The sequence below is a fragment of the Taudactylus pleione genome, unplaced genomic scaffold, assembly GCF_031769625.1.
Source record: "Taudactylus pleione unplaced genomic scaffold, aTauple2 ptg000034l, whole genome shotgun sequence".
NCBI lineage: Eukaryota > Metazoa > Chordata > Amphibia > Anura > Myobatrachidae > Taudactylus > Taudactylus pleione.
The window spans coordinates 2,769,032-2,789,178 of record NW_028284436.1 but is presented as its reverse complement, the minus strand read 5'-3'; the positions used below and the strand labels follow the sequence as shown (position 1 = coordinate 2,789,178).

Below are 20,147 nucleotides of genomic sequence, written 5' to 3'. Positions count from 1 at the left end.
TCATAGATTTAAATTTATATATGGTATCCACCAAGATTAACCAGCCCATTTATACTAAGAATCTGCGCTGAAACCCCATGTACTGCCCACAGTTTCACCCCCATTGCCATGTAAGAGTCTGTGCACTTGCTTATTAGGAACTACCTCCAATCTTTAATTAGACTGTAGAGTGATAATTAGAATTCCTGTAAAAAGCAATGGGCTTTCCATAACAACAGTGGTAAATCCATAGAGCGAACATGGGCGTCAGCAGTACGAGCATATGGTGTGGTTTGTCCTGATGTTTCTCTTGATGAATTATCAAGGTAGCAATCAGGCTGAGTAGGTGAAAATCCTGCTGTATGTGAGTGGGTCTGTGCAGTTCTGAGAGGTAGAATGAAGATTGTACTATGAGCTGAGAGACCCCGGCTGACTAGGGCAAAGGGGGAAATACAAGTTCTCCGTTATGGTGAAGCCTGTCTGTTAGCACATCAGAGAAAATATCACAGAGCACTGCCAAGCACAATATAATTAACAGCGGAGGAAATCAAGGATTGATTAGTCGTGTTTGGAAAGGAAGCAGTTGATTAGCATGTTAATTGGAAAAGATGTTTATGAAATGTACAAAAAAAATAAAAATCCATAATGGCAGTGGCGAGAGAGTGATCGATGGCTGAATAACAGAAACATTTGGATCATTTGTACGTTACACGTGTCCTATCCTGCTTATCGTTATATATACTGCTCTCTTTAAAATGTGTCTTTGTGTGTACATTATATATATATATATATATATTTATATAGACACACATTTACTGTTTTCCGATGTATATCTAATAGAAAGGTATTTAGATTTTGCTATTATATCTCTTGCATTTAAACTTTTGAATTTAAATTTGTATCTAGTATCTATCTAGTCATGCTTGTTTATTTTTCACTTTTATCTTCCAGTTTAAAGAAGCAATCCCATGTAGAGTTAAGCATGCATTTGATAGTCAATTTTGCTATCTGTATTCCCACAAATCATTATCTCCTTTTCAAAATCTCTCTGGAGTTTGCACGGTATAGCTGCCAGTCGCAAACAAGCTCACAGCTCTGAGCATGTCAAGCGATGGCAGAGGGATATGAGGAGTGGGATATATTTTGCTTTGCACAGAGCAGACATAGGGCCGTATTCACTTAGAAGCGAAAAGCCGTTTTTGGTGAATCTTATTCGCTGATGACGTCATTTTCGCAGATTTCATTTATCCCCGTATTCAATTTCAGTGTCTTTTCACCGGTGCGATAATGCAATATAATAGGCAAAAAAGTTTTGCCTATGAACACCCAGCGGAAAAAAAGTGCAGATTTTGGGGGTTGGGGGTGCAATGTTACAGGAACCACCCTGCACCCTTTGGACATCCCCCTGCCGCTAACTGCATCAAGAAACGCAAAAAAACCCACAAAGGACACCCCATAAAAGCACTTTGAAAAAATGGGTGAAAAAAATCAAAGTGGGGGTGCAAATTCAAAACTAGCGAAATAGCCTTTGGGGGGGTCTGGAAGTATGGGGGAGGTGTATTTTTGATTGCAGGTATTTGCTGAAGGTGCATTTTGGTGCTTTTTAATGCATGACTTTAGCAACTTTTAAATATGCTTGCACCCATTTTCATGAACCCCAAATTTGATGGGAATACTTATTTTCCCCCATAAAAGTTGCAAAATGCTATTCTTCACCACTTGCTGACAGAAGCTAAATAGCGCCTATTGAGAACATTCCAAGACCCCAAATACCTTCAGCAGTGCTAATCGGGGGTACCCATAGTGAACCCCCATGTCAGAGCATCTTTTGGGAGGTGTCAGGCTGATTTCCCCAAAAACTACAGGACTTTTCGCCTGTTTGAGTTTCGCCGTATCCCGTTTTCGCCGATTTGGAATTGAATACGGGGATACGTTGGGACGTGCGCAATTTTTTTTGCGCAGAAAAGCGGCGAAGATGGCAAAAAGTCCAGCCTAGGACTTTTCGCTTCAAATTGAATACGGGCCATAATCTATCTATGCCATGTGACTGTGGTTGCCATAGCAGCCCATGACACTGAACAGAACTCTCAATTATTTATAGCAGCCTGAAGAAACAAACAAAGGAAAATAGTCTGCCATAGTGATTTATTTTAAATAAATAAATGGGATTGTTGCTTTACATTCAGAAAAGTATTCTGTAACATCTCTACTAATATATAAAAATGAAACGTATGTTTGTTGCTCAATCATGGCCAAACCTTTGAATCGATTGACTTGACAATTTGCATAGCAATAGTTTACAGGCCGACTTAGAACATACAGTATGTGTTTTCCCATGCCTCCCATCACATTAATGTTATTTAGGTACTGGCATACCAACTCCAACATACATGCGTGGCAAGGAACCCACCACGCAGAGCACATAATAGAAAAGATCAGTAGTGCTGCCAGTGGCCCGGCCGTTACATACCAATGACTAATGCCATCCAAATAAAAACATTTAGCACAATCAAATTGATACAGTTAATTTGTTTCAGAGAGATGCTAAGGTCAAGTAAAAGTAATAGAGATACTAAACTCAAGTAAAAAATATATACAAATACGCAGGTTTCAGGCAAAGTGCTGCACAGCAGTAAGTAAGTCTGAAATTGCTTACCACAGAACTTCAGAATGGAGTAGCTACACGTATTAAATCCACAATGTTTGTAACGTATAGTATGTCAGCATCTTTGGTCACAATGTGTAGGAGTCGGCTACAATAAACATGTCATGTCTACTGATAGCTGTTAATTATAGATAGTCTGCAGCCATAAATGAATGTGGAGATACTGTCCAAGACTGCTATTCAGAGCTGGCACCCCCACACACTTCACATAACTTGAAAGGGCTCCACATTATCCTTAGGAGATGTTGGGATCTGTTTTAGAAAAACTGTTGGCACAGTCCTGGTACTATGAGCTCCTTAGCACTGCAATGGCATTCGGTCACGGACTTGCCCGGGCAACACCAGGGACTACAGTTAGTAAATAATACAAATATTGGAAGATTTGTTCTCAGATTATGAAATAGTCCGTCCCCCGTCGGCCCTGCAGAATGCAGCATGGCACGTAGCTCCCCCCCCCCCCCCTTGTGAGACCAGGCATCGTCAAGTGTGTATGCACTTGCCGCATGCAGGGTCCCGTCAACGGCGATGTCGTGCTTGGGTACACATCGTGAAGTGTGTATCTAGCTCAAGAGTTGCCAACTTTCAAACAACTAAATGGTGCCCACACACATACCGATGTCCTCACGATACGATTTTATGGCCAATTTCCTCATGAACTTTCACGGGAGCTCCCTTGCCGTCGTGATCACGATTTGGAGTTAAAAATGTCCAATCTGACTAAAGATCTATCTTGCAGCCAATGCATTGTATCCCAGATTGGCTAATCTGCCCTACAGCACGGCAGATCAGAAGATGCGATATACGACGAGCGGGGACGCGCATCGGCATCGTGCTCGTGAGTATAAACTCACGATTTGTACTTTTTTTACCTGATTCGTCGTCACGATTCGTCGAAATCGGCCAAATCGTGTAAAATGTCGCTATGTGTGTGGGCACCTTTAGACTTATTGTGTTATACATTCCATTCTGCAACTTGCTTCTGGGCTTTAAGCAAAGTGTGTCCGTTTCAGCCAGGCAAATCTAATACCGCATGTACTGTATGTAAGAAACGCAAGTAATGTCGCTCTTGGAAGATTGTGAAACACTCCATTTTGGGGAAGCATTGTATTCAATATGTCGATGTTTTGTGTCAATAACATCTCCCTATATACATTCTACAGGGTAGATCCAGGCTGGTTTAGCATTTATTTCTGTTGCTGCTGTAAAACTATCGGTCAAAGCTGCCAATCATCGCCGGCTTTGGCAAACTGCCCAATCATATCCGATCTTCTACTAATTTGCTAATAACATATTATCATTCATTCAGAAACAGCAACTGGGAATCACATTGTAGCAACTAAAGATGCTCAAAGTGGGCATCTCTGTCAATCAGACACACCTAGGGCTAAAAAGAGACCCCAGCATTCTTCCCATAGGAATGGGGAATGGAGGTGTGGCCTTGCATCACGGGGCATAGCCACTCATCATGGTTGCATGCCGCCAGTCATGGGGGAATGGCCTCGCGTCACTCCCCGTCTGCACATGCTGGCTGAGCAGAGCGCCGGGAGGCGGAGCTGCTCAGCCACGCCTCCAGGCACCTGGAACAGCCCATCAGGCCATTGTCCTTTGCGGCATGGACAGTTGCTGGTACACAGCGTAGGGCTTGTAGCTGCACTGGCATAAAGTCATAGAAGCTATTCCAACAATAGCCGCTCTCTCGGTTGCTGCAGCATCCGATCCTGAATCCAGTCCTATGTGTGCGGACAGCTTTATAAATCCTCAAATTGCATTTTGTCACAAAACGGTGAACTTTTTACTTTACCCTGTGAATTCTATTGAACCGAACCAAGACAACCCTCACCCAGCACATCATTTTACTTTAATAATGTATTAGGCATTATCTTATAACTAACTCAATTAATACAGCTTCAAGGAATTAGAACATCGTTCAATCATCCGTCAACTTTGCTCCCTCATTATTCTCTCATGTATCTGAAGTGTAATTTATTCAAGCACGTTGGTTTTTCTCCACAGTTTATAAACTGCATTAATTGTTGTAGAGTACTTGGGCATTAATTGCTCCGTATTTATCATTTTATTTTGGTGCTTTGTAAGGAAGCATATTGCCCCACATTGTTCTCTGTTTAGCATTAATAAACAATTCAGTATTTTAACTCGTATTTTAGGGGCAAACGTGGCTACACAGAAACTCAACGGGGGTGACACCCGCTGCAGTACCTCTAGACCCCTCGCGCCCACGTGAAAGGGGGCATGGACTTGTGTCCGTGAGGCCATGTTTCCTGATTAGTATGATTTTGGGGGCGTGGCCACGTGTCCCGCCCATGTTCTTGTCAAGATGGGGCTTGCCCAGCGCTCCAGAAGCTGCTGAGCTTCCCCAGCAGCTCCGGACACAGGGGTGTATGGAATGGATGATGCGCGCAGTGCATCCACAGGGAGGACACCAACAGGGAGTTCAAAGCTTGGAGATAGATAAAGTGCCAAACAATCAGCTCCTAACTATCATTTTTCAAACACAGGGCCTAATTCACGTAGATTCCCGATGTTCGGGAATCTGCACAGAACATGTCTGGCAGGCGCCAGACCCATTCTGCGCAGGTGAAGAATGGGTCAGTGAGCCTGCACATAAACTGTCCGTTTGGGGGCGGGGATGGGTGGCAATGGCGTGTCACCGACCGCTGGGGGGGTGAGAAGAGGCCGGGATCTCCGTCGGCTGACGGAGATTTCCTGGTCTCTTCCTCTCAGCTGAGACGGCCGGCTACGTGACCCCATGGGTCACCTTAGCCGGCCAATGGTCCGCAGAGTATCCGATCCTGCATTGGACAACGCAGCTCGGATCCATAATGCAGCAGGGGGCGTGTTGCCTCCTGCTATATTACCTAATCAGCAGATGGAATTGCCTAAGCTGCTTGCGAGCAGCTTAGCTATTCCGTCTGAAGCTGAATCAGGCCCTCAATCTGTAACATTCCAGAAAGTGATTGGTTGGTACTTTATCTCTTTCCACTTTAACTCTCTCCAAGATTTGATAAATCTCCTTTATATATTTAGGAGTGATACAATTTGTCATATTGCTTTGTAATAAATGAATAACTAAATAAAAAATCCATGACAATTGTTATTGATTACACTCAGATACTGTACCTAAATTAAAGGTTTGTCTCTGGATAAGGATGAGCTAAAATCTACCTTTCTACGAAGGCCTCTGGTAAAAGAGAGTGCCTAACTTATAGATCCATAATACCTCATATTTAGTTAAATTGCCCCTCGAGGGGGAATAGAGACAGATTGCAAAAGTTGTGTTCCACTTAAAGAAAATAAAAAGTTTTTTTTGCTTTAAGGACAAAATCGGTTATATCGGTACAATAATTTCTAATGTGACTTTAAAGTTTAGACAGAAGGATTTTTTTTTTTTGCGACCCGTCTGACCTATGTAGCCAAAGCTGCAAGGACATACACAGAGGTATGTGACATTTGTACTTTCACACGTATGAAATCCAATGCAGGGAAATGACCTTTATTGGGATGTGAAATGATGCCACCTTCAATTATCAAATGAGAACATGAACAAGATATGCAACTAGAATTACTATTTTTGCTAAGGTTTGAAATATTTTTCTTGATTTTTTTTTTGTATCCCCTTAACATCAGCCTTAACGTATTCTTTTAGCGCTTTTAAAGGACATTTTTTTTTTTTTTTGTAAATATGTTCATTGAAAGGTTCACACAAAACAAAATGACAAATTCAAAACACAAAACAGTTATAAAATTAGAGAATTCCAATTATTTGTTTTTACCATACATCAAGTATTAAAAGAGAGATGCTGTAAAAGAGGGACACATAAATCTGAACTGCAAATAGCATAGTAACCAAATAGACAAATACAGTTAGGGGGGAATTCAATTAGGTGCGAGTTTGGCCCCACAAGGTGAAATCTCTGCAAATTCGCCTTGCGAGTTATATTTGCAATTGAATTCCAAACTTGCATTTCTTTTTCAGAATAAATTCGCCTGTTTTTGTTCGCCCCCCCCCGAGTAGGTGAAAAGGTAGGGAAAATCTGTATTTTAAGGTAAAAATGTCAGAACATGCTTCAATACCTCTCAGACACCCCCCTCCCCCCTAATGACTACTTAGGTATTTTGAATTTTTCAATTAGCTTAATTGGGCCAATAATTACATGTCATTTTTGGGGAGAAAAAAAAATAAATGGCCTCAAATTACCAAATTACCTCAAAATAAGATTTTTTTAAATCTAAATAATGCACCCCCAATGTAATGAAATTATTTATTTCAACAAAAAATAATTGCTTTCTACAATTTTTTTACATTTTATAAAGTCGCCTCAAATTACCCCAAAAGCAACTTCCTTTTTTTTCTACTTCTTTTGCATTTCCCGTTTAATTTCTTTGTAATTAAACAAAATTCTACAGGCTGCGGGGTATTAGGCTGCGGGAGGGGAGGGTTAGGGTTAGGCTGCAGAAAAGGTGAGTTAGTGGGAGGGTTAGGGTACTTACCTGCATGCGTCAGGATTCTGGGTCGGGATCCCATTCCCACCACTTTTATTTGGTCAGGCACATGTACACTACAGTCATTTATATTATTACTTTATATTCTGGTCTTCTAACAAAATAAGATTATCAGTTACTACTGTAATTTGAAATGTCCAGATAATCAGTTTTATTCAAACTCCTGATGATTTGCTTTCACCATCCAGACAACCTAAACGTGATTACTGTTTCTCACTAGTGATAATTACTTGTTGCTATTTAATTAGCAACTTTGAAGTGATGAAAAAATATCCTTCAATCTGAAAACTAATGCAATCCATTTATTTGGGCCCATTTGAACTGTTAATCTCATTTATCCAATTAGTCTAAGCTACCGACTTGATTTCTCAACACTGTCTTCATGTACATGGATGGGCGCCAGTAGGCAAATCAATTTCTACATGGCTTTGCTTTCCTTCCAAACCACGTAATTCATGTGATTGAGTAAATGAGATTGCATCAAAACAATCTTTTTAAAGCTTGTATGTCACACTGAAATGTATACATGACATTGTGTTGTCTCTTTATATAACACTGACAGTATGTATTACTTGTTTCCATGCTTAATGCATAGCCAGCCTACTGCAGCTAATCACCGAAACAGTGAAAAGTACAGCGATAGATATTGTTGTAGTTTAACAACCCTGACACCTGGTGTAAAGCCTAATGGAGCGTACACACGGTCAGATTTGTCAGACTTGTCAGATTTGTCAGATGAACGACTGAACGACTAAACGATTTGAACGATTTGAACGATTTGACCAAAGTTTTGAACGATTTGAACGATTTGAACGATTGAACGATTTTTGACTGCATTAAAATGAATGGAATCGTCCAAGTCTGACTGCAAACCCATCAGATGTCAGATATCGTTATCTGACAAACGGGAACGCGCATCGTTGATCGTCCATCGTTCAGGCATGTCAGATATGAACGATTTTCCTTCAGATATGAACGACTGAACGATTTTTAAATCGTTATCGTCCATATCTGAAGAAAAAATCTGATCGTGTGTATGCACCATAAGCTGGGGGCCCCCGGACATGCAGAAGTAACTGCGTTGCATTGCTCCCAATCTAGAAAGCTTGCTATTACTTTTAATCAGACCAAGCATTGTTGTTAGGTGTGACAACGGATTTGGTCTCACCTCTACAATATCTCCTGTTCAGAGTTCTGTTCGGAACAGTTGAGAGGTATGTTCGGGAGAGTTGCGAATTATGTTTGGGGCAGATGAGAGATAGGTTTGGGACAGTTAGGAGGTATGTTTGGCACGGGATACATTCAATATCCCGGCAGATGGGATTCCGGCGCACAGTTGGGAGGTGTGCTCGGGACAGTTGGGAGGAATGTTTAGGAAAGTTGAGAATTATTTTCCGGATAGTTGGGATGTACATGTGGCACACTTGGGAGTTACAGTATGTTTGAGACACTTGGGAGTTCTGATCGGGTCAGTTGGGAGAAATGTTTGGGACAGTTGTGAGTTACAGTATGTTCGAGACATTTGGGAGTTATGTTGGGGACAGTTGGGAGTTATGTGCAGTTCGGGACAGTTGGGAGTTATGTTCGGGACAGTTGGGAGAAATGTTTGGGAAAGTTGAGTGGTATGTTCAGGACATTTGGGAGGTATGTTAACGACAGTTGCAATGTATGTTTGGAACATTTGGGAAGTTCGTTCCAGACATTGGGTATGGTGAGGACAGTTGGGAGGAATGGTGAGGACAGTTGAGAGGAATGGTGAGGACAGTTGGGAGGTATGGTGAAGACAGTTGGGAGGAATGGTGAGGACAGTTGGGAGGAATGGTGAGGACAGTTGGGAGGTATGGTGAAGACAGTTGGGAGGAATGGTGAGGACAGTTGGGAGGAATGGTGAGGACAGTTGGGAGGTATGGTGAAGACAGTTGTGAGCTATGGTGAAGACAGTTGGGATAATTGTTGGGGGAGAACCTGCGCTCAATGTAGTATATATACTCCTAGAGGGAGCTGCTCCAGGGAAAGAGATGTCCCGTCTGTTTATATCAACTGGTCAACATTAAATAAAGTATTGTGAATCGTGATGATTGAATGTACAGATATGGTATTAAGGAAGATTACTGAATAATGTATAGTATAAATTGTTTACTTCAAATCAAGCAATAAAATCACATGGGTGTTCACAGTTGTGGAAAAAAAGGGGGGGATATATTCAGTGTATTGACCAGAAACTGAAGTAGCTCTACAGTATCTGGATAATTGCCAAAAAAATATTATAAATTAAATAAAATACAAAGTAAACATGAATGAATACATGAATAAATGAATGAATAAAAACATACATAAATGAGTAATGACACAAGTCAAATAGTGTACTTATTGAATACGGTCTCTTTTTGAAGAGAACGTGCTTAATAGTGACGATGTGACTGTGGATGGTAGCGTCACAGTATAGTTGTTAGTCCCTTGTGAGGACAAATGTAGAGAAACAGTGTTGAGAATCCGGGTTAAACTTTTTGATTGTCAGATGAGCGGTGTCCTGCTGATCTGAATCTGTTGAGAATAAAGTTACTGCGTGTGTGGAAATGAGGTGCCCCGAGTGAGTCTTCCCGGGGCAGGAGCACGGCTTGAGAACTGGGTGTTGCGGGAAGGGACAGTGCTAGACGTGACCTAGCCCTCCTATCTGTTCAGATCACCGGCGCATGAGCTGGGTGATCCAGCCCAACACCGGTGTTACTGAGAGCAAGATGGCAGTCTACTGCCTGGGGAGGGGATGTAACGGTTGTTGGGTGGTATGTTCAGGACATTTGGGAGGTATGTTAATGACAGTTGCAATGTATGTTTGGAACATTTGGGAAGTTCGTTCCAGACATTGGGTATGGTGAGGACAGTTGGGAGGAATGGTGAGGACAGTTGGGAGGTATGGTGAGGACAGTTGGGAGGTATGTTTGGGACAGCTGGGAGGTATGGTGAGGACAGTTGGGAGGTATGTTTGGGACAGTTGGGAGGTATGTTTGGGACAGATGGAAGTATGGGCTTGATTCAGGGTTGTGCGCTAATGTTGCTGCAGCTGCAATTTTTGCAGCTGTGGATATTCAAAGATATGATAATGGAACGGTGACCGGGACTAGTACTGAGACGCCATCGCAGCTGTCCGTAACTGCATACACATATGCAGCATCGGGGGCATATCATGCATATATCGACTTCCTGAGTGAGCCTATGGTCACTCAGATTGGGCGCTGTAACTGAGACACCAGAGCCATGTTTCTTGTGTACAGGATCGCAGTTGGCGACTGGTACATGCCCCTAAAACGTCCGCTACATGCCAGCGTTTTTTTCCCCACTCCCCGTTACCTTCCACAAAATGGCCAATCCCTGTCAGGCACCTATTAATAATTTCTTTGGGCTAGTGCAGTGGTTCTCAAACTCGGTCCTCAGGACCCCACACAGGTCACGTTTTGCAGGTCACCAAGCAGGTGCACAGGTGTACTCATTACTCACTGACACATTTTTTAAAAAATCCACAGGTGGAGCTAATTATTTCACTTGCGATTCTGTAAGGAGTTTTGTAAAACATGCACTGTTTGGGGTCCTGAGGACCGAGTTTGAGAACCTGCGGGCTAGTGTATTCAAAAATCAATCACCACATGTGCACATTGCGGCTGTGACGCACATGCACTCGGCCGATAATCTCTGATCTAAGTGAATATCGGCATAGCATACAGATCTGAATCTGGCCTTACTGTATGTTCGGGTTGGTAGGAAGGCGTGCTATTTATTACCTTGGTGCAACAATTTTGCTGCCCTCTGCAAAACTGTTATTCCCTGACGCAGCAGTAAAACGTGTATTTAAACATTATTTTTTATTAATAAGACAGCAAAACAGTTATATTACAAGGTTACAAATCATCGCAGCTAGACAAACGCACCAATTTCACCCACCTCACCTCCCTAAGCTACGCTACCTAATTACCTACACATTTAAAACAAAATCTAAAGTACATTGTTCTTTTCATACTCAAACAGCCCTCTCATTCACTGCTAAAATTGCTGCTGTATGACTGGATCTTACAGCTTACTCAGCACTTTCTATCTGAAGAACGTGGAGCATCTACAAAGCTAAGCGAACAAGGCCTAAATATAAATTTATTATTATTTTATGTATATATATATATATATATATATATATATATATATATAATCTCAACACTCGGAAACATTTGGGCAGCCTTTTTCATTACCCAACAGAGTATGACGCATACGTAATTTGTGTAAAATGAGTATTCATAGAAGTGTGTTTTGACGTTTAACACACGCTTGCTGCAGTTTATCTCTGTTTACATTAATGGTCGTGTCGCAGGCACATTAGTCCAATAAGGTCCAGAAATGCATCTGCCATCTCCATCAATGCACTCATCATTACTGCACTCAATTTGCACCACAGAGTTTCAGTACCCACAAGTCATGTCCCTCAAGACAAATGCGATTGCAGCTTTTCAGCAACAATTCAAATGAACATACCCACACCACACCCTTACAGTCTTTGGCCACATCTACACACCAGCCTGCCCAGGGGGCTGTGGTATAAGAGATAGACAGTAATTAGGTAGATAATGTCTAGGTAAACACCAGAGGTTAGACAGACAATAGGTCAAAAGGGACAAAAGGTTGACGCACAAAGAGTCGACATGTAAGAAGGTCGACAATTACAAATGGTCGTCAGGGTCTGAAGGTCGACATGAAAATGGTTGACACGTGATTTATAAAAACTTTTGCCCTAATCTACACCCTAACCCTCCCCTTAGTGCCTAAACCTAACCCTCCCTCCTGATGCCTAACCCTAACTGTCGGGGTAGGTGCCTTTCCCTAACTGTCCCTTCTAGCCACTTGCCTGGCACGGTCGTATCAGATACAACCATACCAGACTGGGCTTTCCCTGACATGGTTAACTTAACTAAGTTAACTTCCAGCAGCTGCCCACCTCAGAGGGACCTGCTGGTCCCTCTACACCTGCGCCTCCTCCTTTGTGTCCCGATCACTGCTGGCCACAGTGATCGGGCAGCGGCAGCACCCCCCTAGAAGCAGCAGCAACGGCTCATGTAGCCGCTGCTGTTGCTGTGACCCGATCCCTGTGGCCAGCAGTGATCGGGCAGCCGGACCGTCAGAAGCAGTAGTGGCGGCTCTGGCAGCCACCGTTGCTGCTATGTCACCGGGCCGCTAGTGGGACATCCACCCACAGCGGCTCCGGAACAGTGATCATTGAGATCACTGTGTGTGTACGAGCAGCTCCAGGCCGCTAGCGGGACATCCACCCTCTGCAGCTTCGTGTAGTAGCAGCAGCCGCGGCTCTGGTAGCCGCGGCTGCTGCCATGTAGGCCGGCGCCCCCGCCCACTGTTTTCCGGCCTTATCTCCGCTTACCCATCCCCATGTGTCCCGATCACTGCTGGCCACAGTGATCAGGCAACATATGAAATTATAATATAATATATAAATATAAATATATATATATATATATATATATATATATATATATGCGCATGTGTGTATATATATATATATATATATATGTATGTGTGTGTATATATATATATATATATATACATAAGTATATGTATATATACATATGTGTGTGTATATATATATAAATATATATTCATAGTACATATAGACATATATACACGTATTTATGTGTATGTATATATATATAAAGTGTATGTATATGTATATATGTGTGCGTGTGTATATATATATATATATATATATATACACACACACACGTGTGTGTGTGTAAGCAGGTGCAGATATATATATATATATCGATCGATGGATATCGCAGAGCCTCTGATTAGGGATGGCAACCGATCATTGATGGTTTGTAAACCATCGATGGTCTGATTGAAAACAAGTGGGTTTGCAATTGCTGGTGGCCATCAATGTTAACCCTCAATCGATGTTTAGGAAACATCGGCAGTTGTGGTCTACACAGATCTCTTCGACCAATCGCAAAACAATTGATGGCTTCTAACGATGGTTGAACCATCGATGGTACAGCCGTCAATGGCTACAGTATAACATAAAAATTGCATATTTTATGGTATACTGTGTTTTAAAAAAAAAAAATTTCAACTAAAATAGTGATGGATAAGTTTAAAATTATGTTCGTGACCTAATTCAATCATAAAAGAAACCGACAATTTTGGAGCGGTTTTTGGAAAAAGAATTAGTCAGTTAAGTGGCTAGTGTCTAACCCTAACCCTCCAGTAAGTGCCTAACCCTCTCTCCTGGTGCCTAACCCTAACCGTGGGGGTAAGTGCCTAACCCTCCTGTAAGTGCCTAACCATAAACCTAACCCTAAAACACTAAAAAAAAACAAGTCTACCATTTTTGTGTCGACCATTTTCATGTCAACCTTTTGACCCTGTCGACCATTTGTACCTGTCGACCTTATTACATGTTGACCTATGGAGATGATCTAACATCTGGTGTCTATCTAGACATTGTCTATCTAATTACTGTCTATCTACAGTCTGGAACCCGCGCAGGGGCATACTAAGTGAGGAGGGGGCTCATGTGCAGTCTTTGTCCAAGTCTCCTCCTCTCTAGCCAGTGGCACAAGCGAGTAGACTCTGGCACTGTGACAGACATGGCTGCCATTTTCCCAGTGATTTTCCTACTGTGCAGATCTCCGGGAAAATGGCCGTTGCGGTGATTTTTGCAGTGCTACTGATGTTGCTAAATGACTCCGGCTGTGTAATGTGGGCCCCCCCTGGACCCATGTGCACCCATCAGAGATACGACCCAGACCCTGCCGACTCTACACGCCAATTCTAATCCCCGTCCCAGCACTCTTGGCAAAGACGCGCAATAAATGTGCAGAAAAAATAGTGCAAGTAGCTGCCTAGAATGCCGCAGCTTGCGTTTACGTCCAGCTCTGGATAAAGCCGCAGTGAGTATATTAAGTATTCATTTGTTTTTTGAAAAAAAATATATAGGTATTTTGTTAATATCTGAAAATGGCATCATTATTCCCGAGGCGTCGTACCTCTATCTGATCATATTGTTTACAGACCTGACATTTTCTGCTGGGAATGTGAACAGCTGAGGAATCTGCATCCAGAGCTGAGAGATTTTGTTATTATCTACAATGAGTGCTATTTTGTCATTCTCGTAGCGACCTAGCATCAAGTATAATATAATCAAGGAGAAGTGGACCTGCAAGGTCAATGACCTAGCTCGTGCCATTACCAATAAATTAGATACTGCATCAGAATAGGTCCGGATAATGAATTAGATTACAGATAAGAATGAGCTATGCACTGTGATAAATCTGCACCTGCTGCAGCACAAGTCTGATCAGAATGTAAATGTTAGGCAGCGAGGATTTAAAGCTGCACTACCACCTAGGAAAATAGGTCGGAGCCCATGTACATAGTCGATATTCCAGACGCTCCTCTGTGTCTCTCACTCACTCAAAACTACAGGAGATGGAAGTGGGAGCACCAATCACAAGCCGCAATTAACAGATAAGTCCTCCCCTTGCGCAGCCCCTCAGCCACCACTTACTGTCGGTTGACAAAATATGGTTGCATGTCCTGTTCTCTGGCTAGGGGGGAGGGGCATCTTTAGACGCAATAATCCCGATTAGTGCGTCTTTAGAATTAGATACTTCCATCTTACACACCATCGAAAACTTCCTCATGCTAGGTGCAGAATCGCTGTCCTCCGGGCCTCATTTAGCAACGAGTTTTATCATTCACAACGAGTGATAAAACTTGTTGCGTCTGACAATGGTGCTCCAGCCAATCAGCTCCCAACTGTCATCTATTTGAAAAATGACATTTGGGAGCTGATTGGCTGGAGCACCATTTATCATACACAGCAAGTCTTATCACTTGTCGTTATTGATAAAAGTGATTAAGGGGCCTATTCTCAAACGATGAAAGGCCCGGTAACCATGCGGAAATGCTAGTTTCCACATATTTATATTACCGGGCTATTCATCATCAGGGGTCCGATAGGACCCCCTTGGTATTAAGCAAACTCAGAAAACTGCAAGTTTTCGGAGATTGCTGCCGAGAACAATCGCCATCTTCAGACGGCGCTTGCTCTCGTAGCCCCGCTCCTTCCTATGGGAAGGGGTTCCGGGGATACAAAGAGTGATCCGAGCGGATCTCTCCGCCGTCTCCTCAGTACCTCCCCGGCAGCTTTGCACACGTGTGACCTAAGGTCACGAATGCGTAGCCGGGACAACGCGGAGCAGGTAAGTAACACAGCTGCGATACTAACTGCGGGGACAGATGCTTTTCGGAGCAGTTGTCCCTGCACCGGATTCTGAATTGCTCCGATGTCACGTTTCCCCCGCTGCGAGTTGGATACTTAAGTATCCCTCGCAGCAAGCTCAATACTTCATCATCGGAGGCCATATGCATTCGATGATGAATAGGCCCCTAAGTGTCTGAGTTTGCAACCATTTATGTAACATTCTAACAAAACTCCCATAACATGCCCATCACATAGTGCATCTAATTCAAGAAATGGGTTGTGTAGCCCACTCCCTAAATTCTTAACCTGCCCCAGTGTTAGCATCTCAGGGATCTCTGGGCCTGATTCAGACCCACTTGCGAGCGCACAGCGCTCGCAAGCGGGTCGATGGTCCCCCACTACACATGGGCGAGACCCGGCCAGCGACGGGCGCTCCGTCGCTACGGGTCTCGCACCAAAACGGGGCGGCTGTTGATTGTGATTGACAGCTCGCCCTGTTTTGGAGGCGGGCAGGGAGGTTGGCTGGCCAAACGGAGGTGTTCCCAAAGGAACGCCTGCCATTTTGGGGCGTTCCCACTGACATCACGAGTGATGTCAGTGGTGAGCTTCCAGCTCTATTAGAACCGGAAGCTCACTGGGGCTTGCAATGGATGAGACCCTACCATAAGGGTCTCGTCGCAAGCTTGCAAAACCTGTGGGTGGTAACTCACAGCTTAGCGAGCGGCCAGAAGGCCAGTTAAAAAAAAAAATAATGCCGCCCCCGATTCAGAGCGAGCGCTCTGAAAGAGCGTCCGGCTCTGAATCAGGCTCTCTGTGCATTACACTGGGATCATTAGGATAGCACTCTTGGGAAATCGCAGCCAAGATTTTCAGTACAGGATTACTATGGCGAAAACACCTCATCAGTAGGGTAAAACTAACCTGTCCCACAACGGTCTAAACCCAGCTCACGTTCCCTATTAGTGGGTGAACAATCCAACAACGCTTGGTAAATTCTACTATGGGAGGGAGTGCACTATTTTTGTAGCCCCCACATTCCTGAGACAGCAGTCTTGTGCTGACCAGTTAGGGACTGGCTTTCACTGCAGCAGAAGAACCTCCCTGCTTGTGGTCTGCCTTCTGTACTACTATCCAGCCCAGGCTGTCTAATCACACCATAGTGGATGAGGATTTGGGAAAAGGGCTACACTGCCAGTTTTATGTTTGATTATTAAAAATTCTCCCCCAGCCCTCATATGGGTGAGTGTAATTGGTTTGGAAGTACGAATTGCGCTGAAGGTAAGACAGCTACTGTCATGGAACTAAGATTGACAGAAAGAAACAATAGTGGCAGATGACCCAATATGTATTGTTGCTGCTTGGCTGTGTGACAGCTTGGCAAGATCACATATGAAACGATGGGCCCCATTTATCCACGATCCTAAACCATACATGCCTACCCTCCCGGAATTCCTGGGAGGCTCACAATTTCTCGGGTAACCCCCCTCACCTCATGGAAGGGTAGGCATTTCTCCCGCATTTCTGCCCACTTTCTAGTGAAGTGGGCAGAATGGGGAGCATTTCCGCGGCGGTCGTTGGTCTCCGTGTAGGGGGTGGGGCTTAATGACGCGATTCATGAATCATGTCATTTGGCCCCACCCCCTATTTAAATTTGAGCCAATCACAGCAATTTGCCATGAGGGGCGGGGCTTAATGATGTTACTTGTCAGGCCCCGCCCCCTGTCGCCACCCTCCTGCTTCTCTTACCCGGGCTTCTCCCAGGAAGAGAAAAAAAAAAGTAGGCAAATATGTCCTAAACACTAGCGGCATAGTTTGTTTAGTACCGCAGTGATACAAACAAATTTGCCACTGGTATTCACTTACCTGGCCGGCAATGTCCAGCAGCGTCCCTCTCGTCTGTGGTATCCTCCGCCCAGTGGCGGGCTTCCATGTTATGTTCATGACTGTTTCATCCGACGGCTACCCGGCAATGCCTGAAAGACTTTGCTGAAGCTGGAAAGGCAGCTGCCGGGTCCCCATTGGCGGTAAAGAAGGTGAGAGCGATACAGTGACAAACAGCGGTAATCTTAGATTTATAAATAGCGGATAATAATAGCCCTGGCCTGGGCTGACTAGCGGTCAGGGCTGATGCTGCGGCTGGGGGCCCAGTGAAAGGGCTCCCCTGGCTGTGGCATCAGTCCCCCGCTAGAAAGGGTCCGGAGCTGGTTTTAAATATAGGGGGAACCTTACGCAAATTTTTTTCTCCCTAAATTTAAAACAGGTCTGGCCCTGCTGCCAGGTGCTGGTTCTTAAATTACTGTGGAACTCTACACATTTTGTTCCCCGTAATTTTTAGAACTAGGACTGGCTGACAAGTCCGGGGCTGGTTATGCTTTGAGGAGGGGAACCCTACGTAATTTTTTGTAATAACATTTAACCCGTTTTTTACAGGTCTTCAAACAAGATCTCAAGACTCACTTCTTCATCATAGCATTCCAGCTCCCATCCTAACCCACTGCTCCACGCTACTTCCTTACTGTCTACCCCTTCTGTGTCACCCCTGTCTGTCTGCCCCTCCCCTTTAGAATGTAAGCTGTTGTGAGCAGGGCCCTCTTCCCTCATATGCTTCTCCTACCCTTACTTATACTATCATTTAGTCCTAACACTTGGTTGCTGACGCTCTGCTGCTTATTTAAGTGTTATGATCGCTAATGCAGAAATGTTTATAAACCATGTCCTTGTCCTGCATTGTTTTGACTGTAATACCCCTTTCAGACATGCCGAGGCCTGCCTCAGCCAAATTCCCGGGTTGCCGCGTGTGTCTGAAAGGTACCTACCCTTCAATCAACCAGGGAATTTCTCGGGACTTAAGTCCCGGGAAATTACCCTGCTTATGTCTGAATGGTGCTACCCGGGAATTTACTACTCCCGGGCTGCACCAAGCAGCTTTTACATTGATTTGGCAGCGCAGAGCGTCCTATAGGATGCCCAGCGCTGCTGCTTTGAGTTGGCAGCGCAGACGTTCAGCGCTGCTGCTTTGAGTTGGCAGTGCAGAGCGTACTATAGGATGCTCAGCGCTGTTGCTCACCACCCCCAACGCCGGATACTGGGGACACCCGCCTGCGGGTCTCTGCCGCAGCAGGCCACCCGCACTCCTGCTGGACCACCAGGGCACATTTAAATAATTTTTTTTTTTCAAATTCTTTTTTATTGAATCAGAGACATATAAACAGATGATTCAAGTTAACATTAAGTCACAGGAAAAGCAAGGTCAGTGGATACAGATTTAACATACAGTCTTTCAATATGATATAATCAAAATATCAGAATATGTTCAATACAATGCATAAATTACAATACATTGAAAATAATATATTTTGAAATACTGTAAATAACATAAGTGAAGGGTGCGTTGTGTGGGATAACACTATGGAACCACTGGAGGATCACACATTTAAATAATTTAATAATAATAAAATAAAATGCCTGCAGTGATTGGTCGGCTGCATGACATCATCAGCGGCAGCCGGAGAGAGGGGACAGGCTAGGAAAGGGCAGAGGAGAGGCAGGTAATATTAAAAACTGAAAAACCCTGCTTATGTCTGAAAGGGGTCTACCTAGGAATTTCCCGGGTAGACGCTGTAGTGTGATAGAGGGGTTTCGCCCAAATACCTGGGAATTTGCACAGGAGAAATTAGTTTATGTACTATGTAAGGTGCTGCACAACCCTTGTGGCGCCATATAAATAAAGGATAATAATAAATAGTACAGTATAAATAAATGTGCTTATTTCAGTTTCCTTAATGACAAAAAAAATTCAAGATTTTTTTTCCTCACATTTAATCACGCCATTTTTCACATAATTATTGAAGTTTCTCCCGTTTATTTCTCGAAATAGAAATGTATTTGAAAACACAGATGGTGATTATACATTCTTCTATTCCGATATTTTCATTCAATGGATGCTTTCATGTCTTCTAATAGAAATAAGACGGCATAATGTGCGGCTATTTTATTCTCACACTTGCTAATAATACAAATGCTTAATTGTTTTCTAGGGGACTCTTCGCTGGCGACTTCACTACAACGCACTACATGGAAGATGGAACTGCTGTGATAACTGCACATAATCACACGGTAAGATTCCAACATACAGCAATAAAATGACAGGCTTGGTAGGAATATGACATGGGTTGAGGATAGGACGACTTACTGTATCCTGTAAGGCAGGGGTGGGGAACCTTTTTTCTGCCGAGGGCCATTTTGATATATATATAACATTATTCGCGGGCCTGGTGCAGGCCACGCCCCCCTCCATGTGATGTCACACGGGACGGGGCCACAATCGCCAGTGATTACAGCAATGCCTGGAGCATCCTGAGGATGCTCCTGGGAGCTGTAGGGGCAGCGGTGTGACCGTCTGAAGCATCCTAAGGATGCTCCAGTCGGCACTGCTGCATAGATTCTGGCCACAGGGTGCCATTCTAGGCACCCTGTTATCCAGATGAGGCCAGCAGAAAAAAGCTCAGAGGGCCAGACCAAATTATTCCGGGGGTCTTATATGGCCCCAGGTCCTGAGGTTCCCCATCCCTGCTGTAGGGCAAGCGATGGTGAGTTGCAGGGGGTTGGCAGTTCGACACTTGCCCAACGTAAGAGCAAGCATAAAGTATAAGAGTCGCTGAAGGAGACTTGGGTAAAGGCAATTTTAGTGGGCATTCCTGAAAGGTAACAGCGGTGGCTAGACAG

The 20,147-nt window shown here is 43.8% G+C and overlaps 1 protein-coding gene across 1 annotated transcript in view; it reads left to right on the top strand.

Annotated features, from left to right (window-relative positions):
- The window catches only part of ADAM12 (ADAM metallopeptidase domain 12), a 736,937-nt gene that overhangs the window by 313,534 nt on the left and 403,256 nt on the right, over positions 1–20,147 (top strand). The window contains exon 4 of the mRNA XM_088452195.1: positions 19,460–19,538. Within this exon, the coding sequence (XP_088308321.1) occupies positions 19,460–19,538 (79 nt within the window). The remainder of the gene's footprint in view (positions 1–19,459; positions 19,539–20,147) is intronic.